At 37.7% G+C, this 27,654-nt stretch overlaps 1 protein-coding gene across 2 annotated transcripts in view; it reads left to right on the forward strand.

Annotated features, from left to right (window-relative positions):
- The window catches only part of LOC108707086 (beta-adrenergic receptor kinase 2), a 111,130-nt gene that overhangs the window by 19,365 nt on the left and 64,111 nt on the right, over positions 1–27,654 (forward strand). For both annotated transcript variants that reach the window (XM_018244037.2, XM_018244038.2), the window contains exon 2: positions 20,848–20,924. In XM_018244037.2, the coding sequence (XP_018099526.1) occupies positions 20,848–20,924 (77 nt within the window). The remainder of the gene's footprint in view (positions 1–20,847; positions 20,925–27,654) is intronic.

Below are 27,654 nucleotides of genomic sequence, written 5' to 3' on the forward strand. Positions count from 1 at the left end.
GGATGAACAACAGAGTAATTACTAGAAGTTTATGTACATTTACAAATATAAAGCTTGGCTTAGAGGTGCTGGTAAGAAACTGAAACTTGTTTTCTGGGCAGAACTGGAATATTATCTATAGATTTCTAAGCCTTTTGAACTGATAAATTGGAAACATGTTTTGTTCTTGATTCGTTTTAAATATAAGTGAAGTATATTAGTTTTAAAATGTGTAGCAGTTAACACTGCATCAACTTCTCTGATGTGTAAATGCCAAGGTAGATTTTTGTAGTGTATTTTACATAGTATTTTTTCATCCGCACCAACTTAATTCATTTTCTGATTATTAAATAAAGCATTACAGAAGGGAAAATACTGTAAATCCCAGTGAGCATTGGGTGTGCTGTCAGTACCTTTATATAACTTGAAACCTGTTTTCCCTTATTGCTCATAATAACCTGTGGGAAATAAACCTTAAACACAATGCAATTAGAGGCTAAAACATCTTGTTAAATATTGTAGATACCATCTGCCTCCTGAGATTAAAGCTAATTCCAGATGGGTCATTTATACGCCAGCGTGGAAAAGCCAATCCACTGCTTTCCACATCCTGAGTGCATGTTCTCTGACAGACATGGGATCAGCCAGTAAGTGCATATAAACAACGTGTTTCAGCACGAAAATGCTAGAGTGTGCATTTTGGTAAAACAACCTGTCTGCCATTAGCCTAAATTACAGAACAGTTAGTATAATAAATCCCAACAAATAATTTAATCAATTAAAGGGCATAGGTAATGATACGGTGGGGGGAAATACAATTTTGTTCAACAAATGCTCATAGGAAGTCTAATTTTGTGGCTCTAAAAAATGCAAATAAGGAGAGTCCCAGCTATGTTATGTGCATGCGTGTAATTTCACACAGATGCGTAATGAACAACCTGAAAGACTTGCTCATATATCCAAATATGGTCGCCTGCAACACAAGCTCCTTCCCGGTGTGAATGCCCTTTAAAAAAAATGACATCTCCTTAAAGGAGAATTAAACTGTTTTTTTTTTTTTTTTAAAAGTATAAAGTTAGGGGCATTTCCCTGGGGGGCCTGTCTGGTGGGAAGGAAGGAAGGAAGGGGGGGGGGGTCTACGTGGGGTGGGGGGTTGGGTTTTTTTAAAAAAATTCTCCTTTGATGTAATCTTAAAGGGTGCAAGATAGCGTATTATAATAGGTAGTATAATGGAAGTGTGCTTCAAATGCATATTCAAATACAAAAATTTTTTTTATCATTATTGTAAAGTTGCTAAGCTGCTATTCCGCATCCTCTGGGGATAGTTTTCATAAACTGGCATGTCCTTTCATCACTTGAGAAAGGGCACCAAGGGTCCCAAAACATGTTGTGTCTGACAGTCTGCAATAAACATTAATCATTGCAGTTATTCTGCTTTTTGAGTGCTCTCCTCCTTCTCATCTAATGCTTTCATGTTCCTTCCTGGTTTCATTATCTTAGGTTTGTGTTTCCTGATGTAGTTCCAGGAATAGCTAAGCTGGTGCTTCCCAAACTGTGGGGCTGCCCTTTAGTTATTTCTGGAATCCCGTCTTGAAGAGAATTAGAGCAGGATTGTGAGTGAAAACATATATTTTTGTTAATATAAAGGATATCATATATCTACATTTCTGATATTGTGGGGTTTTTGTATATCCATAATCTTGTAATGAAGGAGGGGACTTCAACTGAATAACTGGGAAAAACACTGATCTAAGCTTTTTCCATGATGCTCACCCATATTTGACTGGCCGTTAGGTATGCACAAAGCTGCACATGATCTTGTACATACCCATAGATGTTGTTAAAATGGAGTGTGCCAATCTGGGAATCTTTTGGGGAGCAGGGCATTGGCAGCTGCAAAGCACAAATACTACATTATAAGTTTTATTGAACTGCACAAAACATTGAAAATATTATAATGATTGTCACATGGCATAATAATATATGATATTATATATAGGTAATATGACTAAACTTTGTTTTTTTTATTTATAAAATTCCACACATTTTTGCAGTACTGTGTCATAGACTGAAACAAATCTAAACAATGCAAGCATAAACAAACACAGACGAGGTCAGGGGACCTGGTCATGGGAGCTTACCTGTACTGCATGGGAACAAAAAGAGACATGCCATTTGTTGTGTGCTGTGCTATGCTAAGGTATTATGATATTTTATGGTTCTTTGTAACAGCCACAGACGTATCTGGGTTGTGATCCCAAGAGATTGCTAGTTAGGTATCCTTTACTTGGATTGTTCAAACTGTTTATGTACAGATTGCCATCGTTTAGGCAAAAATATACTAGCCATGCAGGATGGGGGAAGCTGGACCATGAGGGAGCGTGGTGATGATGTAAAAGGTGCAGATTATGACATTGATAGGGAGGATCTGTAACCAGAGGCGGGCCATGCCGGCCAGTCTCCCTAGGCAACCTGGCCGGTCCCGGCGCCAGCTTGATGTGTGCATGTGTGAACTGCCAGTCGGCACACATGCATGCGCGAATCGACACACGCATTCGCAGAAGCACAAATAGACCGGGAAGTTAAGGGACCAGACATGGGGTAGGCAACAGAGCAGGTACAACAGTTAAAGGGGATGTAAAGGCAACAAAATAAAATCCCATTTTACTTTCCTTAATGAAAAAGAAATCGTATCCCCAAAAATGTGTACCGTTTTTATAATAAACCTGCAGTGAAAATGACCCCTTCATTTTACTTGCTCTGACTGCTGCAAATAGGAAACGGTCCCTAACTGCTCTGCATGGAAACAATCATACTTTCAAATGGCACGGGGTGCCCCCCCACACCATACTTTCCTGACCTCAAGCAGCTTTGTTTGTTTCCCTATAAAGTAGCCAGCGATTGTGTAGAGATTTGTATGCTCAGACCCAGTGCAATCTGCACATTCTGATTATTAATCACTCTTGCTATTTGACTTGTGCTGTCTTGATATTTTATGACGATCCCTAAGCTTAACCTCCCAACAGATTCCCAGACCACACTGAGCATGTGCGTAATCTTGGTCTTACAAAAATGTTTAAAGGAACAGTAACACAAAAAAGTTAAAGTTTTTTAAAGTAATGAAAATATCATGTATTGTTACCCTGCACTGGTAAAACTGATTTGTTTGCTTCATAAACACTACTATAGTTTAAATAAACAAGCTGCTGACTAGAATGGTGAAAATTGAAAAAAGGCTATACGGTACAGGATAAATAGTTGATAACAGATAATACCATTATGTTCTACAGAGCTTATCTGCTGTGTAACCTGAGCCGTTTCTCCTTTGAATGATTGCCACCATTGCTACACAGCAGCTTATTTATATAAACAATAGTAGTGTTTATGAAGCAAACAGCAGTTTTGCCAGTGCAGGGCAACACTGCATTATATTTGTATTACTTTAAACCAAATACATTTTTTGATGTTACTGTTCCTTTAACAAAGTAACAAGATGTCACCACTCTGCGGCCAAATTTGAAAACAAATCATTTGTTTAATTAGGATTCTAGTGCAGTAAGTTCATGTTTATATTTAGTATACAAAATACAGCATTGCTAGCATTATTTTATTTTAGTCTTTAGTTCCCCTTTAATTTCAATACTGGCTTTAGCTAGTGAAATACTGGCCAGGTGGCAACTCATATGTACAGATAAAGCAGACAATACATTCTTGTGAACATTAAAAACAAATGACTTGCTCAATGAACACCTTTGTAAGCAGCACCTTCTTATACAACATGCATCGTCACTTTTCTCCCTGTATACCTGTATATTCAGACTGCATCAAAACATATTCAGTGATACATATTTCTTTCTTAGCTGTTCATTTATGCTCTGGAGAGATTCTTTTGAAAATGCATCCCTTGCATACAGCCTGTTCTTGTCCCCAATCAACTTCCCTATTGGCCATCCTGTATGTGTTGCTCAGCCTGTGGTTAAGCCATGGTGGGAGTACTCTTAAGTTTACTTATCAGCAGTTTTGACAGCTATTGTTGGCTCCCAAAGGAGGAAGAATGATCTGAAGGCACGTCTCCGTTGCAACTGTTTCAATAAAATACATTTGTTTGCCTGCCGCTTATAACAAACTGAAGCAAATAATAATATATTTCTTATAAATTAGTAGGGAGTGTTTTCTTTAGATGCCTTTCTCCAGTCACCCGTTTAATTCCATGGTATGCCATGTAAAATAGCAAGTATTTAAGTGCTGTTTATGACTTTATGAAGATGTGTGGTGGAGTGAGAAATTTTCTCATACAAGAAAAACTTTTTTAATTCAACATTTTACTCTATATTTAAGACCTTAATTAAATCTGTTTTTAATATGTTTCAAAAAAAATCCTAACCCCATAATCTAACGGAAAATAAAAAAAGTGTCATTGAATTATGACCGTATAAAGTGACTGCAGGTCGAATGCTTTAAGTCACTGAACTCCTCCTGTAGGGAGATCCTTACATCATTAAGTACTGATTATAATAGATAATATCACTTACCGCTGTTTATATAGTGAATAAAGTACCCCTATTGTAAAAAATATAGTTATTATAAGTCACTGAGGAGTTCCATGACCATATAGGTATAGGCAAGGTAATTGGTCGTAACATTTGTGTGTGTTTTTTATTTTATTCTTATGACCCTCAGTTTCTAAGCATTTCTGGATTATACCTTATGCCTCATTATTGTCTTTAAAGGAGAATTCAACTGTTTTCAAAAAAAAAATAATAATTTTATGTTTTTTATGTTAAAAATGTGTGATTGAAAGAATGTTCCAAACCAGCATTTTCTTTAATTGCATCTGGAATCCTCATTTTGTTGTGGTAGCTTATCAGCTAGCTGCAGGCATTTTTCATGTGTGGGACATAGAAACCCTCAAACCCTGCCTATGGAGAAAAGCCCTTCAGTGTAAAAAGTAGTTACACAAGATAAAATATGTATTTATTTATAATCTGTAGACTTGTGCTGAGCACTTTCAGGTGCTTACTGTGCCTGTGAACCACACTTAGATAAAATAAGTGGTTTGCATTATGAAAAGCAATCCAGCACTGGAAGCCACCGTCTAGGCCATAGCCTCCACTGACTCCATAAACTATTCAACCCTCCCCCTCTCTTTCCTATCTGTCCACTCCTACTCGTTGCTAGCCTCCACAGCACAGAGGAAATGGTCTGGAATCATGCAAATATAGTATGAATATTAATATAACAAGATTGCAATTAATACTAGCAATTTTACCCAGTTAAAATATTATCCATTTATTGCGGACTTTGACCTGTTCCAAATGTTCATTTTAGCATTGATAGCATTTAAAGGAATTGTTCAGTGTAAAAATAAGAACTGGATAAATAGATAGGCTGTGCAAAATAAAAAAAATTTCAATATAGTTAATTAGACAAACGTAATGTATAAATCCTGGAGTGACTGGATGTGTAGCATAATAGCCAGAACACTTCCTGCTTTTCAGAGCTCTTGCTTTCCACTGATTGGTTACCAGGCATTAACCAATCAGTGACTTAAGGGGAGCCAAATGGGTCATCACTGATGCTTTTGAATCTGAGCTGCATACTAAGGATCAATTGCAAAGTTACTGAACAGTTATGTCCCATGTGGTCCCCCTTAAAGGAGAATTCAACCCATTTGTAAAAAACCGAGTACCCCCCGCCCCAGTTAGACCTCCCTCCCTCCCTCCTCCCCCCAGGCTAACTGCCCCCCTGGGAAATGCCCCATACTTTATACTTACCCCTCAGTGCAGATTCTGCCAGCGGAGTTCCACGCATCCATTTTCCGGGTCTTTGGTAAGCTGACTGCGAGATCGCTAATTCCATGCATGCGCAGTTGTCGCAAACCGGCAAACTGCTCCAACTGCGCATGCACCAAAATACCGATCTCCCAGTCATCTTACTGAGGACCCGGAATATGGATGCTAGAACTCCGCTGGCAGAATCTGCACCGAGGGGTAAGTATAAAGTATGGGGCATTTCCCCGGGGGGGGGGGCAGTTAGCTTGGGGGGGAGGAGGGAGGGAGGTCTACTTTGGGTGGGGGGTACTCGGTTTTTTACAAATGGGTTGATTTCTCCTTTAAAGTCGCTGACTAACTCAGAGTTAGAGAGCTGAAAAGCAGGAAGTAGTGCTTTGTTCTGTTATGTTAGACATCCACTCACTCCAGCCTTTATACATTACATTTTTGGCTAACTGACCATGTTAGAAACATTTTTTATTTTACACAGCCTATCTACTGTATTTACACCATTTTATTTTTACACTTAACTGTTCGGATAGAGCTCTGAATCTATCTGATGTCAGACAAAACTTCTTTGTTTATCTTTGTTTTGCTGCAGCAAGTACTGAATCCATATTTAAAATAAGGGCTAGGGTTTGGAACCAAAGAGACAGGGACGTATTTATATTAAGGCTCCAGAGGGCCTGTGCCTAGGGCTGCGCGGATTTGGGGACTTAAGGGGCGTGTTTATGTCAGTTGCCTAGGGCAGCATCGGAACTAAATACAGCCCTGCAAACAGAGAGTCTGGGGTTTGAGGACCTAAACATTTCATTATGTGACCAGTAGAGATGGGTGAATCGAACCTGTTTCGCATTGTCCCAAACACATTGAAGTCAATGTGCAACTTATTTTTAACGTGCATTAGTGTCTATAGCTTTTTTTTTTTTTGCTCATCCCTTAGCCTCAGATTGGGCATCTGATTTAGGGCAACAATCCATTTTCCATTCTTTGTCAAGGACCAGCATAGTTACCTACAAAAGTCCAAGGTAGGAATGCAGTGCAGTGGAGTACATCACATCTGACAGGGGTTTAGTAGAGTTGCATGTTTCTGTGCCTGGCCTTACTAAGTGATGTTTGCAAAATTCTATATGCAAGAGACTAAAAGGCTTTAATTGCAGTTGTGGAGAAATCAATTTGCCTGCTCCAGCTTGAATCAATGCTACTGTATTCACTTGTGTTTATAATAAGCACCTTGTATTTGCTGCTCTTTTAATTTGCTTGTTAGGGAACAGCCATGTCCCCTAGGACAACTTACACAACAATGGTGTTTTCTAGAGTTCTTTTCCATGAGTTATTTTTATGATTTAGCTGTTCTGTAACAGTGTTAAATTGAGACATATTCACACACAAAATATATTTGTATGAAATAGATTAAAAAGTGTAAACCTGTAAGGAGTCGTCTTCAAGCTGCCTGACTGCTGTGAAAACACTAGGTTTTTATATGGTTACATGCATTGATTGATTTTTTTGTTGCTCTCAATTATGTTCCCTAACACCCCAACTGGTCTTTATTTAAGTATAGATGGCATAGAAAATGTTTCACTCTTAAGATTACTGATTATTTGTACAAATGATGCAAATATATGCAAATTAAGAGTATAAATATATTGACTTACTGTATACAGGGCAGCATATACAGTTACACTTCATGTTGAATTATATTATGCTACCCATACATTTGTACACTTAGGTTTTCTTTTTAAAATTTAGCAACATTTTTCAGATGTTTCTGTACCTGATGGACTGGCACACTTAGGGGCCGATTCACTAAGCTCGAGTGAAGGATTCGAATGAAAAATACTTCGAATTTCGAAGTATTTTTTGGGTACTTCGACCATCGAATGGGCTACTTCGACCTTCGACTACGACCTTCAACTTCGATTCGAACGAAAAATCGTTCGACTATTTGACCATTCGATAGTCGAAGTACTTTCCCTTTAAAAAAAACTTCGACCCCCTACTTCGGCAGATAAAACCTACCGAAGTCAATGTTAGCCTATGGGGAAGGTCCCCATAGGCTTGCTAAACTTTTTTTGATCGAAGGATTTTCCTTCGATCGTTGGATTAAAATCCTTCGAATCCTTCGATCGATTGAACGAACGTTTAGCGCTAAATCCTTCGACTTCGATATTCGAAGTCGAAGGATTTCAATTCGAGGGTCGAATTTCGAAGTATTTTTTACTTCGAAATTCGACCCTTAGTGAATCTGCCCCTTAGTATTACCTTAGATGTTTGTGGAAGTACTGTCATGTTACAAAATCTGCAGAACTGTTATATAAACAAATACATTACTTAAATTACATATTAATAGAGATTTTGGCACGTTACTGAGAGGAAGCACCTGGATGGTATTTAGTAGTGTAGATTATGGCTTCTGGAGTTCTGATTTCAAGCTTCTTTTTCCTTTAGTGTAATGTTTCAGTAACATGCAGATTGTCAAGGTCACTTGGGTACTTAAGTTGCCCAGTGTGGCCCAATCTAATATAACAAGCTCCCCTCAGCAGCTGACTGAATCTGAAGTTTTTTCATCATTCCCTGGCTCAGGTATGGGACAGATTATTAACAACAGTTCAGTTTCAGGATATTAAAGCTAATAAGTCAATATATGTTATGGTTGTTATAAATGCTGGTTGGAAAATGTCTGTTTTCAGGTGGTTTAATAGGGACGATAAGATAAATATCTTGCAAAATTTGCCATCAGGTCTAACCTTAAAGGGAATGTCAACCCAAAAATAAATATTTTTGCATAATAACAGAAAACATAATTTTAAGCAACTTTGCAATATACGTGTGTTACAAATTGTCTATGTTTTTTTTAAGTTATATGTTTATGTATTGCTGCTTTCAATATTTATAAATGTATATTGGAAAGTTGCTTGAAATTATGTTTTCTTTCATTAGACAAATTTTTATTTTGTGGTTGACTTGCTCTTTAAAGAATCCTTTCCTTTATTACTGGACATGCCACTTATTGAGAACTGCTAAGCCCCTGCATCTGTGCTTGGCAACAATCCGGTTTCACAGATTGAAAATAGAAAATGTTTTGCAATTTTGTTCTCCCCTCGCTCAGCGCTAGAGTTGTCTCCTTCCTGTTTAGATGACATTTAAAACAAGGTTGTAGTGTGAAGCTTTTCTGATGGGCCAGAGACTGGCTATAACCATTTCATGCCCTCAAAGTGTTCCACTAAATGTTTTGCAACAGTTTTGGAAGAAGCACAATTAAAACAAAATTTTACGATTTCTTGAAATTAACTGTTTCCCTAGGGTCCCTAGATTGTTGTGAGATGCTATCTGCATTCCACTCTTTTAATCACTTTAACCTTTAAATTACCAGCATGGTCAGCAACAATATATACTATAAAATGATTAAACATTTGCAAAAGTACATTAAACGATATGGATACTTTACTGGCTTGTATTTCTATATGTAAAGGGGGCTTTTTGGTTTATAAGGTGGAGCATTTAACCTTAAGTTCCTATTTTTTTTTCCTGTGTGTCGTGCACACATAAAAAAACTATGACTGTTATAAAGCCATATAGAGAAACACAATGCCCAGTATATTCATGGTTTGTTAGGAAGGAAATTCGCTATGTTCACATCCTGTCTATTCACTTGCTTCACAGACAATGCAAAGACTTAAAAAGCATTATTTCATGGTAGTGTTAAAGGCTCTAGAGCAAATTTATCAAAGACAGAGTTCTCCCCAAAGAACATTTCTCAGTATTTTATAAAGAATTTTGCCCAGTAGTATCTATTCAGCTGTTGATAATCTTGACGTAAAGCATTTTTCATGAAGTTTTCTTTTTAAGCCTTTACACTACTTTGTAATTCACAGTTGGCAGTTTTCTTTAGTTTTGAGTAATTTATGTTGGCCTTATATGTGCCTATATTAGCTGCTGATTTGGCCTCTCCAGACCAAGACAGTAGCCTGTTGGGGCCCCACAACCAAAAAGCAGGCAAGATATATCCATCAAGCAGGTTTAAAGTCCCTTTGTGTGAGAACTGTGTTTGCCAATTGCTGCGGCCTTCTCCTAATAGCTCTTTACAGGCCCACATCATTCCTTTATTCAGAACTATTTTGCTATTTTAATTATTTGTATACTTGCTTAGAGAGAATTATCTTGACACAGCTTTCATCTCCTTTTGTGCTTTATGACATTTGTGTCACAAATGTCCTTCTTTACATTGGCAGACCCTTTTGGTCTGAGAATCGTAGTATAGTAGTAAAGGCTGTTTTACCTGAAATCTGGAAATGTAGACTGAACATCTCCCAGCACTTTGTATCAACCATGGGAACCATGTAGATTCTTTGTTAGCAGTTGAGTCAATAAAGGCTTCTGGATGCTACAACCTCATCGGTTTTCATAGACTTTTCCCTGATCCCTGATGTTTTCTTTTCCATCTTGTATCAAAAGCAGTGGCAGTTTGGCAGACCAGCAGCTGTTGGCCCTTATTGTGCCATCATAAGCTATTTATGTAGATATAAATGACAACATTAATTGTATGTAATAATTCTAAACACCATTCTAAACATTCATTAAAATAGGTTTTAAAACTGTTTGTAAAGGTTTTTTTAGTTCTTTAAAGGGGACCCGTCACCTTAAGAAATAATTCCAATTTCATTTGTATTGTGTTTGTCAATCAAAATAAAGTTTACTTACAATATATAAATTATTTAAAACTTGTTTCCATCAGTCTTGAAATTACACAATCATAGCAAACAGGCAGCCGCCATTTTATCAACACTGTTATTAAGGCCACAATCTTGTTTATTTTTGCCTAAATAGAGGACTAAATGGACATGCACTGGCTACACAATTAAATGGTGAGGAGGGAGGAGGAATGTGAGGCAGGAAGTTAAATCTAGGAAGTGCAGAATTAAAAGAGAAAGTAATTGCCTGTCCCGCCTCTATTCATGAGACATAGAGGTGGGGCAGGCAATGTAAGATTGATACCTACGATTTTTAAATACCTTTTATAAAAGGTATGGTTTATTTAATACAAAAAGAATTTGGGTTTCATGTTTAATTTGAAAAGAGCTTTTATTATACAGCTTTTCATGTCTGAGGGACAGGTCCCCTTTAAGCTATCGACTTCAAAAGTTTACTTCCTTGTAATCTATCCCTCAAACAGCTTTGATTATTCCCAAATGTACTTTTTTTTTTGGGCAGCATGATCCACCTTTATCATTAAATTTAGAAAATGATACATGTATGGGATCTGTTATCCAGAATGCTTGGAACCTGGGGGTTTCCGGATAAGGGGTCTTTCCATAATTTGGATCTTCATGTCCTAAGTCTACTAGAAAATTATGTAAACATAAAATAAATCCGATAGGCTGGTTTTGCTTCCAATAAGGATTAATTATATCTTAGTTGGGATCACATACAAGGTACTGTTTTATACAGAGAAATAATTTTTTTAAATAATTTAAAAAAATTTGGATTATTTTATTATAATGCAGTCTATGGGAGACCGACTTTCTGTAATTCAGAGCTTTCTGGATAACGGATTTCCGGATAACAGATCCCATACCTGTATATACCTGGAAAGTTGCACGTGTGGGTACAGTACACATACGTATGTAATCAACTGCAGCATTTTATAAACATTCATTGCCTGAAACCAGATTGCACATGTTATGCCTCTGCAGAATACTTCTCTTATGGGGTTTGTGTAATAAAAGGCACTACGTTTTCCCAGGAGCAGTAACCCATAGCAACCAACCAGCAGGTATAATTTACTGGTCACCTGTAAATTATCTTATTGTTTGCTGTAAGTTACTGCTCCTGGGCAAGCTTGGTGCTTTTTTTTTTACATGTGGGGGTTAGTGTATAGTTGAGCCTGTGCAAGTGGCTAACCCTATTAGGATTAACATCCCTGATATGTTTTTATTGCTCTAACATTTCATTTGGCCATCTGACTGCATATTCGTTCTCAAGCTGCAAGCATAATAATATAAACTACAACAGTAAAATGGTGATGTTATTTGTCCTGTGGTAAAACATTACACTTGTTGAAGAACTGGTTAGGAACTATTACTCTCCAATAAAAGCTGCGCTTTGGCAATCCTCTTTTGACTGTACTTTTACTATGTGGCATAGGGCATTCTTGTACAACTGGTATTCCAGTTCGTAATGACTTAAGCTTGGGTGTTTTTATGGTTTTCAAACTGCTTGACTTTTATTCTGCTACTCTTCAACTTAGTTTTAAATTTGCTTATTCTATTAAAGGGAAACTGATGCTATTAAATACAATCCACTCCACCAATCCACTCCACAATAATCAGCCTCCAACACAACTTTGGAGGCTGATTTAGCAAATTTCAAGTTACAGGGGGTAAAGAATAGACAAAATGTGAGTAACTTTTTGAATGTTTTCCTGAGCAATAGAGCATTTAAAAAAAAACAGCTTGAACTGAACAGTTGAGTTCACAGTATTTCGTGGAAACAAGTTTTACTGAAAAACTTTATTTATATTACCAGTTTACTAAAACGTTGGTTGAGAATATTCCCACTGACATCTATACAACCTTCCGCACTTTGAATTAAAGCAAGGGTTTTCCTGCAAATCAAGCCTTGTGTGCTGGTATCTTTGTTTCATTGCCAAATCTTGAGGTTGCCGTATCCTCTACTACTGAGCACCAGGCTGTTCTCTCTAGGGGTTGCCGTGGGTGTGCGCAGGGCCGGAACTAGGGGTAGGCAGAAGAGGCACGTGCCTAGGGGGCAAAGCTTGGGGGGCGCCAGGCACATACCTCATTTGCGGCCTACCCTTAGCTTCCGTGCAACAGCAGTGGCAGGCAGGGCCGGACTGGGAGTAAAAAGCAGCCCGGGCAAACAAATCAAAGCAGCCCACATGTAAACACTCAATGGACTTTTTATTCAGCAGTTCTCCATTTGCAGTTTTAGCAATCTGGTTGCTATGGTCCACATTACCCTAGCAACCAGACACTGTTTTGAATAAGAGTCTGGAATATGAATAGGAGAGAAGCAGAATAGAACAATATAAGGCATAGGCAAGACAACAAATAGCCAGAATAAAAAAATAAGGCATAAAACAAAAAATTTTATAAAATAAAAACTGTAACTAATTATTGTGCAATAACAGGTGGAGGTGTGAGGGAAGTACCAGACCAGAAAATATCATCAGACAATTAACATGCTATGCTGTATATTATCCATGAATTATGAATGATTCATGGATATTACAGCAGTAGAAAGTCATGTTACAGGGGGTGAGGTAAGGAGAGGAGTCTCTGACTGAGTCTTTGACCCTAACTTACTACTGGAAGATATTATGGAGGCCCAGAGCTGGAAGGAGGCTTGGGTGCAGCAGGTGCTGACTGGAGAAAAAGAGGAGTCGACCGAATGCCGAATAGCCTATCCAAAGACATGGTGGTGGATGCTGCAGCCAGCCAGGCTAGTATGAGACAGTGGCAGTTCGACCGGCGAGCAGCTGGTGCCTGATGGTGCGGTACACTTTCTTTGACCGGTCCTTCCTGACTGAGCGCGCCTGGGGGAGGCTGGTACTGGTAACGCATGGGGCCTGCATCGCATCATCACTGGTCAAATCCTGCGCACGTGTGCGCAGCACAAGCACGTATATATGAGAATGGACTGTTCCATGTGAAAAATTAAAGAGGGGGACACTGCTTCGAGCAAGTAGGTGGAGGATTATTATTGCAGGGCAGCGCTGCAGTCGGGTGCGGGGCCCCCAGTGGCATGAGTTTCTTATGATCAGGAGCGGCCCACATGAACACAATATAGATGCGGCCCCTCGGGCATTTGCCCGAACGGACAGGTTACCAGTCCGGGCCTGGTGGCAGGCCACCCACGGTGACAAGCATGGCCAAGAAGTACCTCATTTGCCACCTATCCATAGTCCAGGAAAATGTTTCCTGTTTTCCCATCCTTGGTTGTGCATGCACGCCATCAGTAGCGTCCGTGCAACCATGGTGGAGCAAGCGTCCACTGTAACGAGCATGGCCGTGCGCATCCTCTGTTGCACACAGCCGCAGCTGGGGGCGAAGTGGCCGGCTGGGTTGCCTGGGGCACTCAGTCGGACTGGCCCGGCACTGGGTGTGCGTCTGCTCTACCCAATTCTAGAATCTATACAACCTTGCCAGCTTTTACTTGCCAAGTTTTTTCTGATGACCTTTTTCTTAAATAAATTTTGGCTATTCTAGGTTTCATAAAATACGTAGATGTTTTCTTGGTTCCCCCTTTTTTGCAGCATTTTTCTTGAATTGTGGGGAAAAAAAAGCCAACTCGATATTTTATAAATCTGCCCCATAGTGTATGCTTAATGTGTTTGTCACACGTAGGTTTTATCATTTACAGCTTTTTATATATAAATAGTTTATTAGTGTACTTCCCCAACCTTATCAGAAAATATTTTACTGGTTGCTTCAGTTGGGGAACTTGAGCAATAATTTTGACTGCAAAATTAAAGATTTTCAGAAAAAATGAAACTAAGAAAAGAGTTGCTAAATATCTGGTATAACATTGACTGCATCAGTTTAAGGTGAACAGCCCTGTACAGAGAGAGTTTATGTTCTAATTTGGAGGATTAATCCTTTCACTTTTGTGTCTTCTAATGATTTAAAGCATAGCCACTGTAATCCGCTTTTCTTGTATTCTGCCAATTAGGGGTTTCTATTTTTAACATGAAAGTCTGATGTTAGAGGTTAGCAGCCATGATTCACACAAAGATAGATCAATGTGATTCCCACTCCTGACTCTACATTTATTCCACATCCATATAGCTTTTGTTAGAAGAAAATACAATTGGGCAATTTTTTTTGCATTTTAGCCTATTCAGTATCTGAAGGTGACATTAAACTGCTCAGGAAAGATTTTTGAACCCACATTATTTTTCAATTTTATGCTATAGAGTAACTACAGTATCTAAATTTGTCAACAATCTTATTTGTGCTGGCAACTACGGTTGGATGAACATTTCATTCATATTAAATAATAGGCGACAAATCTCCTTCGTGACGACTAATCTCCCTGATCTGCCTTCCCCTGCCTTCCGCTGGCTAAAATGTAGATCGCCTGGGGGCAGGCACACGGAGCGCTTCATTTTCCAAAGTCGACCGAAGTTTCCTGGTGAGGCAATTATGGCCGACTTCGGAAAAAGAAGCGATCCGTGTGCCTGCCCCCGGGCGATTTACATTTTAGCCTGCGGAAGGCAGGGAAAGGCAGAGCGGGGTGATTAGTCGCCGCGCTGAAGAGGAGATTTGTCGCCTGGCGACTAATCTCCCCGAATCTTCCCATGTGGCCAGACCCTTATATGCAACATAACTTCTGGGCCCCATCTTTTAATATCTTTTTCAATGGTTGCCTAAATATAATAATGTGCAATTACCATACCCTTCTGCTGCTTTTTATTTTCTCTAATAATTAAGGTCACATCTTCTTTTTGGTTATTTATATTTGGAAATCAGGCATGCGATTTGGCTATATGTGTAATTATTTAATGCTCTGAATCACTTAGAGACATGCCTTGGTGTATGTAGTTCTGTTTAGGTTTGTTTTGTTAATGACGTTATAAATGACCTTCAGACTAACCACTTGCAGAATTTGAGAGAAAAACAGTTGGACTTATCTAATGGAAATGGAAACACAGAATTGGAAATGTAAACTAATAAAAGAAGTACAGTACTTGTGTTTTGTCTAAAATGGGATTTTGAATCAAGCTGCATACTCCCTTAAATATTCTGAAGTACAGGTATGGAATCCGTTATCGGAAACCTATAGAAAGTTCCGAAAGGCCATCTTTCATAGTCTTCATTGTATCCAACTAATCCAAATTTTTAAACATGATTCCATTTTTTATCCGAAAAGCACTAGGTCCTGAGCATTCTGGATAACAGGTGCCATACCAAAATGGCTTTATATTAAGGTACTATAATGACATATACTGTAATGTGTTATTCTGTTATACTCTGCAGAATAATGCCATTGGGCCTCAGGAATTTCAGAATACTATACTGTAGTCTGCTCTGTGTGTTGATAGGTTGATGCTATGTCGCTGATGCTATGGCTGTGTACACACATTCAGGGGACATGTGTTATTAACCATATATTCTATATTAAGAGACATACACGATAAGTGAACCGCCCAATATTGTAGGCCATTATTTTAGGCAATAATGTGTTATATATGGTGTTGGTTTTACTTTTGGCTAAAAATAAATATCTTTAAAAATGTCCCCTTTATCGGAGCTCCCCATAGATCTGCTACAGTTGCTGTCTGAGTTCAAATTAGGATTAGGCATGTCCTAAAAAGTCCCTGCCAGAAGCACAGTAGGGGGGGAATAGCCAATCATAGCCCAGCAGTCACACAAGCAAAGACCAATTTCAGTTCTCTTGTCAGGTCAGCCTAGCTGCCGATTGGTTCCTGTCCTACAGTGCAATGTGCTGAGCGCCGCCGGGTCCCCTGCACAATCTGGGAATGGAGGCAGCAAGAAATGAAACAGACTGGTGGGGTCTTTATAGACATTTTCAGGAAAACAACCTGAAACACTACTTTCCTTATGTATTTAAAAGAGTATAATGCACTGGCAAGTTTTTGTTTTTCTCACAATATGTCTCCTTAAAAGGGGTCCTGCAACCAAAATTGTTATTCTAAGCAACTCTCTATTTTTCAGTAATTAAACATTTGCAACACTTTTAAACTTTTTTGTAATTGCAATTGCAGTTGAAAGCAGAGTATTGTTTTGTACTTTTTTATCTTTAAAATGACTGAAAGTGTTCACTGTGTTTTTTGCTACGTTACTTTCTACACCATGGAGAGGTTGGTTCATTAGGAATAACATGACTTCATACTTAATTTGTTTCTCAGTGCTTTGAACAATCGGCCCTGGTCACATTCTAGCAGAATCCCTTTGCAACTTGAACACATTTGTTCATACACTTGTCAGTTGGATACTGTGAAGCAGGCTGAAACAATAGCAATCAGCATTGTATCCCCCATTGCACAATCCTGCAGCAGTAAAGGTGGCCATGCATGAGGCGAGGTTGCCAAACAGGCAGATTTTTCCACCAATGGCAAGGCGATATCAGGTTAATCTGATTGATCGGCCCTTGGGCCAAACTATTGGATTATAATGAAGGAAATGGGCTCCGACTGGATGAGGACTGCATAAAATAGCCAATGCAGTTCTCAATCACATAGAAAAATCAAACCTCCCTGGCCAATTTATGCCTAGAGATCGATCAGGGAGACCCGTCGGAAGCCCCTATACACAGGCAGATAAAATGCAAAATCTATCGGCAGCTTTAATCTGCCCATGTATGGCCACCTTAAGTATGATGTCAAGTTTCTGTTTAACCTACTATAGCACGCTAATTTATTCTCCAGCCTGCAACGTCTCTAAAATGCAATATAATTTAGGCTTTCCTTTCCTCTGCCAGAGGCCTCTCTTCTTTCATGGTGCAATGCTGTTTTCTGGAGAGATGAGCACTATCCTGTACTTCAGTGAAGTTCCATGACAATAGTGTTCATGCCCTGAGAGAAACATGGTACTTTCACTTTGAAAATTGAGGACACAGAACATCAGCAGGTCATGATTGTGACACTGCACTGGGCAAGGGAAAACACTGCACCATTTCTCAGCAGGGGGGGTGAGAGAATTAATCCCATGGTTTGATGTCTGACAGAAGAAAATAGTTTTAATAATTTTGTGCTGTTTCATGTGTTATATTATATATTTATGCTGCAGTTCCTTAAAGGAACAGTAACATCAAACAATGAAATTGTTTTAAAGTACTAAAAATATAATGCAGTGTTGCCCTGCACTGGTAAATTGTTGTGTTTACTTCAGAAACACTTATTATTGTTTATATAAATAAGATGCTGTGTAACAATGGGGGCAGCCATTCAAAGGAGAAGTGGCTCAGGTTACACAGCAGATAGCAGATAAGCTCTGTTATCCACTAACCTGTGCCAAATAGTCTTTTTTTTTTAAATTTCTACCATTGCTACACAAGCAGTTTGTTGATATGAACTATAGTAGTGTTTCTGAAGCAGACAGGTAAATTTTACCAGTGCATGGAACAACAGTACATGATATTTTCATTACTTTAAGATACTTTCTAATTTTGGTATTACTGTTCCTTTAAGTTTGTTGTCTCATTTAACTTTTGTCTGCAAATCCTTTTTCATCACCTTTGGCTGGGTGCCAGTCCAATGTGAGCCAATTCATGTGGTTTGGCGACAGTTGAGTTCTACAGTTTAAAGTTGTTCTCTGCTGGAAATTATTTGAATGTCTCCTGTCAATTATTTATAAAGAAAATGCAACCTTATCTTTCTTGCAACAAAGCAAATAGGTGTGTGTTGTTAAAAAAAATATATTGGTAAATCAGGGGCCATATAATTATGAACGTATTTCTTTGGCATAGCTCCCATTAATAGCTAATTAAAGGGGCATGGCTTTTTGTGCAATATCATAAGACCACTCCTGTATTTTGCTTGGATTTGTACATAGAACATTTACTATAGGGTAACCACAACATGACATAGGATCATACTAAAAAATTATACTTTGTTTCTTCTAGTACCCATAGGTGTAACCCAGAGGGTTCATGAATGCTACAGGTTACCTCAGACCTTAAGCAGATTGGATAGATTGAGTGAAATGAGTTGCAGGATAGTGCTCCAGAGAAGTGCAAGATTTCAAATACACACATTGCTATGTTCATTTTAAATGTGTGGGTAACCTTATTTTCAACATTTCAATGGGCAGTACACTTATTTAACATGAGTTCAACAAATGTGGCCTGTGCTGAACATACTTTATGACTAGTGTTTTAATTTATAAAAAAAAAAGAAAAAAAAAGAATGGCTTTTGTTTATTGTTCTAGGGCACAGAGCATAATGTTAATTTGAAAGTACAGGTATGTGACTTGTTATCCAGAATGCTAAGAACCTGGCGTTTTCCAGATAATGGATCTTTCCATAATTTGGATCTTCATACCTTTATAGTCTATTAGAAAATCATTTAAATGTTAAATGAATCCAATAGGCTGGTTTTGCTTCCAATAAGGATTAATTATATCTTAATTTGGATCAAGTACAAGGTACTGTTTTATTATTACAGAGAAAAAGGAAATTGTTATTTTTAAAATATGGATTATTTGGATAAAATGGAGTCTATGGGAGATGGTCTTTCTGTAATTTGGATCTTTTTTGATAATGGATCCCGTACCTGTACTTTCTTTTTACAGCATCCTAGCTTCAGTTCTGCAAGTGCACAGATAAACCCCTTGCATAGGTTTGCCACCTGTCTGGTTAAAATAATGGTTGATCCCAATGTTGTTTATAGGGAAAAAAGATAAATATATAGCAAGGCCGGTATTTTTTTTCCAGAAAAGGTGGCAACCCTACCCCTGCTTAATGACAATCTGTCCCTGTGCTTGAATTAGCGCTCTTCTGAGCCTGTACCCAGAGCTACTGTGTTTGGGACTGGGTGTAGGCACAAGGAGTGGATTTTGTTGCGGAAAAGCATACTCTTGCTTTTTTGTGCCGAAATCTGCATTGTGTGCCTGCACCCAAACCGACACATCGGCTCTGGGTGCAGACATGGAAGACTGCTGATACATGCGTCGGGACTGATTTAAACATAGACAGAAATCAACCCAATGTGGCTGTAGCCTACATTCAAGGCACTTTAGACCCAGTGCTATTAGTTTTACAACCCATGTCACTTAAAAGGGTAAACAGAATCTGCTGGATACAGTCAGTGGTAACGCAAAACCTGTGCGTGTATTTGGGTGGTGCTCAATCTGGAAACCTTGCTGCAAACCTTAGTTTCAGTAATCCGTATATAGTAGACAATCAGATGGCACACACTCTGTCAAATGTGCATAAAACGTTGTAGTTTATCGAGATCCACACATAACATTTCTGCTGGATACAGGGTGAGGGAGGGGAATTTAGTAAGGGTGAAAATAAAACAATGATCTTTTGGTGCTTTAGAAGAGAGAATATGTATTTTTTTGACAATTAAATGAATAGGAAATTTCACAAAAGCTCATGCTGAGCCAAGGTATACTGTCCCTTTAAGAAAGCTATTTAAAAATTGCTTTTTTACTGGGCTACTATACCAACATTTTTATAGCTTTCAATCCGGCAAATTTCATTGGTCATTTTCAGTTCATGTGAATTTTGAAAAAAATACAACATGCAGCGAAACACAGCTCTGTGAGAGTCTATTTAGCTCAGTGCTGATCACAGCATAGATAAAGTGAAGCCTGAATATCTATAATCAACAATACCACAAAAATTATAGCACTGTACACTCTGTTTGCCAGTCCTGCACTGGTTTCAATCAAATGGGAAAATTGCAGCTCAAACAGAAAAGTAGTGCATAGAAACATGTTTAATTTGGATAAAATGTTTTTTTGTAAAAATCAGCACCTATATTATGTTTTTTAAGTTGCTTACTGTATTGTAGCATTGCAAATTGTGTCTCTTATGTTTAGTGTTTTGATACTATAAGTTCATTGAAACTGTGTTTGCCTTTTTGGTGTTTGCTCTGGTTAAATGTAGTAATTATCTCCTTATTAATTCCTATTGAATTTTACATTGTACCGTTTTGTTTTGGATTATGGAAATATTTTACTAAAAACTCTTTCTGACTCTTTGAATTCATTGTAGGTAATCCACAATCTATTATGAGCTATTACTCAATATTAAATACTGCTTTTGAAAGCAGTTTAACATATTAAGGACAATTTAAGGAAAATTATATGACTTTGTTAGTAATGTGAGCACCTATTTCAAAAATTGCATTTGGTGTATTATATTACAAGCAATAAATAATTTCTGTTAACGGTGTATATGGAGAAATAATTTGATGTACATTTTGCCTTTTTTTTTGCTGTGTATAGTCACTGTGCTGTAGGAGGTTTAGGCATTAGCCTTACCTCGTTAGGGAATTGAGAAGATAAATGGCATAATTACCAAGCCCTAGAGAAGGGCATTAGTTATTGTAAGAATTTTTATTTATTCTATATCGTTCATTCTTTTTTTCCTTTTTTTTTATAGTATTCGAAGTGTTATGCAGAAGTACCTTGAGGAGAGAGGTGAACTTGCCTTTGACAAGATATTTAATCAGAAGATCGGTGAGTGTCTTTTATTATGAGACTTTTTGTTATAATTAAGTAAAGGTTTTGTGTATCAAAACAATTGCAACCTCTTTCACTTCACAGACTCATTTAATTCTTTTTATTACATTCTTTGGGATATTTCCATGTTTTTTAGACCTTTTTTTGGGTCGTCGTATGATTCATAGTCAGCAAATCAAACAATGACTCTTGATTCTTGCCTTGAGAGTTCTTGGAATTTAAACACTGTGACATTTTTAGTAGCACTGGAAAATTCTTTGGCTTAACTGTTTTTTTTATGTACACTGACAAGAGAAATAATATCTGACTTTGTTTGTTCTTCCTAATATTGGTTACTGAAGCCACAGGGAAGGTTCTACATGCAAACTGTAATAGAATGAGAGCCTACAAGCTGAGGACTGTGATGGCATACTGTGTACTATAAACATACCCTGTTATATGGGTTATTTTAATACAAGGCATGTGAAACAGAGGGTTAAATTCAGAGAAATGCAGTAAGGGCTGCAATAATTCTAAAATGGGGTGGGTGGCTGCATTCATACTGGAGAGGGTTTATAATAATAACTAGCAGTTTACGAACACCTCGCTTTTGTAGAGATTATTATAAACTATTAAGTTTGCAGTGACTGAAATGTGTGCTTTCATCTCACCATATTTAATGGCAGTTTAAAATGCAAAAATTGATTATGATGATTATAATAACATAGCCTAACTGCTCCATCCACCATCTCACACTCCATCCACCATCTCATACTCACTGGAAGCACAGTCCAGCTGGCTTTGTAAAAATTCTTTGAGGGCAAGAGAGGTGAGGCAAATGTTTGTTTATTTTTCAACCTGGTACATTTTTCCCCCAGCCCATTAGATTTTTTTTCCTGAGGAGAGCATTGACTGACCCAAGGTATTTGTAATACAAAAACCCTTATTCATCTGAACGTCAATATAATATGGCAGGCAGTGGAGTTTGTTTGCTCTCACTGAAGTAGACATGATGCTCAGCTGGACCAACCGCATTGAGAGCAGATAAATGAGAAAATGGCGATGCCACAGGAGAAAACACAATTTTTTTTAAAATAGTCATGCTGGTGAGCCCCCTGCCAACAAGTCTTAAGCATAAGTTTGAAACATGTAACACATATCTATAAATATCTACATTATTGTAATTTTTTTCTATCATAACATTGTTCTTATTCTATCACCTTTCAATACATTTTTAGTTGCCACCTAAAGCCACTTTTGACCTGATCAGCAGGATTATTGGTATATATTTTGACAAAGGCATTGGTTTCCTTTATAGGTTTCTGACTGGCGCCTGGCCAGATATTTCTTGGACTGTTTAATTGATCCCCCCAGCGTAAGAACCACTTTGACAGGTGGAAATGTACTTCTGATTGGATTGTATAGTCTTCTCATGTAATCCCAAGAGCCAAATAATCAGATTAGCCTGATTTGGCAAACTACTTTAGTGTCTTTGATGGGGTTGTTTGTAATCCTTAATGATCAACTTGATCTAAGTGTTTTGTGGTCAGTTTCCATTTCCTGAAAGGGGTTGTTCACCTTTAAACAGCTTGTTTTTTTTTTTAGATAGATCACCGGAAATAAAGACTTTTTCCAATTACTTTCTATTTTCTCTGTGTCACTGTTTTTCTAATATTGAATTGGAAAGTGTAATTTTTCACCTTCTAAGGCATCTCTGGGGGGGGGGTTGCCGACCCTGTAAACTGCTCTAAATTTATACATTTAGTTGATACATTTCTTATGTTTGTCCCTGCTGAGCAGAATCTCTGGGTTTCATTACAGTTGTTAGAATTGATACAATAGTTGCCAATACTCCAGAGATGCTGCTGAGAAATGTTGTAAACATTGTAACACTAAATGTTGTAAAATTGTAACAGTTTAGAGTTTGCGCCTGAATTACTGAGCTGCCAGACTCAAACAAACACAGGGACATTCAACTTTAAACTTAGATTTTGAAAAAAACGTAAAAAAGAAACAACGGAAAGTAATTGAAAAAAGTCTTTATATCTGGGGAACAATATGAAAACTGAACTGAAAAAAGTGTTTGGTAGGTGAACTTTCCCTTTAAAGGAAACTTAGGGGAGAAAATGTCAAAATATGTAACTGGAATTTGACTTATCTGTATTGTCATCCTGCTTGGATTGGAAGTGTAATTCATACATCAGAATAGTCTGTTTTTTTAGGAATATATGAATCAACCTAAGTAGCAGCTAAGGCAAACAAAGCTGTGAAACCCAAACTTTAGCATAGAAAATACTTTTCTAGCCATAATCCTAATATAAAATTGCTATTTTATGTACTTAGGGCCGCTTTAAAAGCTTTGTCTTTTGCTCCCACACTACTTCCTGTTCCTGAGCTGCAGTTTTTCTGGTGAGGTGATCTATGAGGCAGCACAGAGAACATTATAGATTGGAGGCTCAAGGGAAAAGATGTAAAAGGGCAATACTGTATTTACTAATATCTATATTCCAGATTGGTAAGGTTCTTTATGACGCCACTTAATATATGTGTGTACCATAGTAAACAACAATTTACTGTAGAAGATAGGTATTATTTGATTAATTAATTATGATTAATTGATTTCAGAGCAGTTTTCCCCTCCACTACTTTGCAAAGCTTTGGTACTCAATATCCTCTTTGAATCATCTCTGCGTTTGCATCTTCAGTGCATCAACTATGTTCTCTCGTAACGTTATTATGTGAAATTAGCTAGCATTTGCTCAGACTCCTAAGTGTGAAACTGAAAGGGCTGAGTATTGAAACCAAAGAAATAACAAACTGAAAGAGCATTCTTTCCGACTTGCCAGATGTAAAGAGAGGGGCAAAGTTCAACTTATTTACTGTGCACTTCAATATAGATAGATATAAATAGAATATGGAAAATTAGCTTGTTTTCTCTCTCACTGCTAATAGTAATTATAAGTATCATGAATCAATTAAATGTGTGTGTGTATGTGTATATATATACTAAGCAGCCTAACAGCAGCTTAGTAGCTATATTAAATTTAATGGCTCATAGGTTTGCTTTCTGCAGCTTTTATTAGTTGTCTGAAAACCTACCACCAAAGTATGTTGAGCCTGTGTCTAGGGAGGCACAGTTTTGGGGGCAGCCCTCGAAGTGCCTATTTTTTATGTTTTTGTTTTTTATAAACCCCCCCTCCACCATGGATTTCCATAGGAAATCGGTTGATGGAGCTGAGGGGTAGGGGGGCAGAGGAAGCATGCGTAAGTGACGTCACATGCACGGCGCACTGATGTCACTTTCGCATAATATGTCACGTGGCGTCACACGAATGATGTGATGACATCACACGGCGTAAGGGAATGTGTTTTGGTCCGATGCCTAGGGTGGCATAAGACCTAAATACAGTCCTGATGCTAAGCATAGTTGCCATAGTTAGAAAAGGCATGTGCCTAAGGCACAACAGGTTTTGCAACTCCTACCCTACGAGCAGGCAAGTGGAGGTAGTGCACAAGCAGAGAGTGGGAAGAGAGAGCAAGTGGAGGCATGTGGGGGATGGTGAGGGGTAGTTATCTGAGTTGATTAGATGACAAGTGGTGGCTATTGGGAGAATGCCGGCGGTCAGGTGCCTGGGGTGCCCTTACTATGGACCTGCCTTTGCTATGATAAGTCTCTAATATGCTTCATCCCAGAGTAGTAGTACTTTATGATAGCAGCTTTTGCAGTTACACATAGCAATCAGCAGTTATGAGTTTAACTGCTATTTTGAAAACAAATTTCTATGCAGAAGTCTGCTGGAGCAGCAAAAAAAAAAAAAAAAAAAACGTTTTCCCATGACAGTATCCCTTTAATGACTTTTACCTGGACACTTGTTTTTCTCATTAGTAAATAGGTTAAAAATCTAGTTACAGGAGAAGGAAAACAAAGAATGCTTTAGATTCTTTTTGTTCTGTAACATTAATTAATAGCAAGGGGCAGATTTATCAACGGTCGAATTTCGAAGTGGAAAATACTTCGAAATTCGGGCATCGAATAGAATCCTCCGACATTCGAAGTCGGAGGATTTTATTCATCGTATGATCGTACTCCGATCGTACTTCGAAGATCGTAAGATTTTCCTTCGATACCCAAAAACGTAATGCTCTGGCAGGTCCCCATAGGCTAACATAGCACTTCGGCAGGTTTAAGTTGGCGAAGTATTGAAGTCAAAGTTTTTTTAAAGAGACAGTACTTCGACTATCGAATGGTCGAACAATCGAACGTCGAAGTCGTAGTATCCTATTCGATGGTTGAAGTATCCAAAAAATTACTTCGAAATTCAAACTTTTTGTACTTCGAAAATTCACTCGAACTTAGTCAATCTGCCCCCAAGTGATACTTATGCGAACCTATCAAATATAGGAATTCTCCCAGCAGTACTAATAGGCAGCGCTAAAGTATACCCACCTCTAGTCTAGTGTTTCATATGCTTGCTGTGCTTGACTGGGTGTGGGAATACTAGAACTCTAGTCTATTAAAGGATTGGTGGGTTGGGGGAGTTTAAAATAATATAAAATCTGCACATCTTTGTTTGTGATACTGACATAATTGCTAAGGATTGTGTCAGTGTTTCATAATAATACACTGGCAGCATGCTCTAGGAATATCAGTATTCTTTCTCACCCAAAAACAACATGTTTGCACAGTCAAAGAAAATGTATTGTGCAACATTCCATCATATATTTTAATGTAACATGTTTTTCTAAATGTTAAAATATTAATATAACATTTTTGCTTAAAGCCACATAACAGTTCACAAATTTCCTGAGGTTTCCTGAGCAAAACAGCATGGTTTTTGGGTTGTTGGTGGGAAAGTCTTGCCTTTTAATGAAACTTTATTTTTACTTTTATTTAAAAAAAATGTTCACTTTGGAACTGGACAAACTTTTCCCCAAAATACTGTAGTTGCATAATTGCATGACAGTTACAGTATGTTCTGTCATTTCTCATTTGATTTTTCTAATGTAATTAATATTCTAAATATATTTCCAGGATATTTTACTGTTTATTCTGTATAAATATTTTTTTCCTTTTATCAAGAGCCAGCAAGTTCTTAACTGTTGTAAAACTATCTTGAAATACATTCAAAAATTGGTGCTGGCAGTGTTTTCTGTAGTATCGGTCACCTCTTATACTCTTCCAGTTCCCTAGACAGAATTCTTTCCCATGATACTCCACTGTTTACATGCTCCACATTTCCAGTACTTAAAATTATAAGCATATTATGAGAACAAAAAGCTAATATGTACATCATCCATGCTTTTTAGTTGTACAAAAAAGTGTGCTGAATGAAGGCAGATGTGGGATACTGGCAAATTTACAGGCTCAGTTTTTGTTCCCAGGGACATTCCTAAAAACTTAGCACTTATTTTAAATTGTAACAATACATTGCATCAACTTCAAATAAGGAGGTCGAATTTACACAAAATATTTTAGCTGCTATTAAGATTCAGCTTCCTGGGCGATTATCTCTTTCAACTGGTAGTCAGTAGTAGCTTATGCACTTTGAGAATTGGTGTAAGAGGGCACCTTACTGATTAGTGGTTGACTGTTCGTGTCTCATATAATATATTATCGAAAACAAATGTTTGTTTGTTCATCTAAGACCTACAACTTTAATAAAGCCAATTTTACCTCTCTATGAACACACAGAATAGGATGATACTTTCATATATAAAAACACTGAGCAAAAATGTGTATTCTTTAGGAAAAAAATACCGCCCCTATTTACATAAGATTATTCATTTGGGCTTATGTAAATCAATGTTTTTTCTGTTGAGCTGCATCCGTGTACTGGGTTCATTTATTTTATGTCAAAAAGCCCCTCAGGCTCAGCAGTGTCATACTTCTACCCTTGACTTATTCATTTTGAGAAGTGATGGATTCCCTCTTTTCCATAGTTGGTGGTGCACACAGTCTTTGGAAAATGCCCCATCCAAACTAGTAGTATGTTTACTCACCCCAATACCTTTATATGAGACATTTCTGTTAAAAACTGGAATAAGTAATTTTCCTTTTAAAACATAAATCCTAAAATGTGCCTAAAATGAAACACTGCCATTTTGAGTATATCTAATTGTGATAACCACTATGCTAGCTCACACAGCTAGAGCATATACATTCGAGGTTGCACCAGCCAATGACAGAGGCATGGCTTTTACTCTCACACCTTCTTCTGTTACTCATTCCTCTTAGGAGTTTTGTGATCCATTGCGCAGAACATCACAAAATATTGTCTCAGGGATAAAAGACGTTATACGGAATTCTCCTTTTAACACTCAACTGCCAATACAGCAGCCCTGGAACAGAGCTGCTGAGCTTGCATTTAGATATTACCATTGTAAGGGCTAGGGAGATGGCACATTTGTCACCCTCGCTTAAACATCCAAAGTTACTTTCCTACAGGAATTATGTAAATCCCTAGTGGTCAAATATATATCACAAAGTAGCCCAAAATTGCCTTCTAAGACAATTCCAGGCTACAACGTGATATATGTACATATGTTTTATCACCAGCAATTTACATTAGTCCTGGTAGAAAGGAAATTCAGACTTATTGCCCAACAATAAAACACAAAAATAAAAAAAATGAATATAGTAAATAGTCAAAGTTATCATAAGAGCATTCTGTTTAAGTTTTCAGGAATTTAGATTGTCTTTAAACAGCTGGGGGCCTCTCAATATAATTTAAAACCATTATAATGTACA

Source organism: Xenopus laevis, chromosome 1S, assembly GCF_017654675.1.
Source record: "Xenopus laevis strain J_2021 chromosome 1S, Xenopus_laevis_v10.1, whole genome shotgun sequence".
In the NCBI taxonomy this organism is placed as follows: Eukaryota; Metazoa; Chordata; class Amphibia; order Anura; family Pipidae; genus Xenopus; species Xenopus laevis.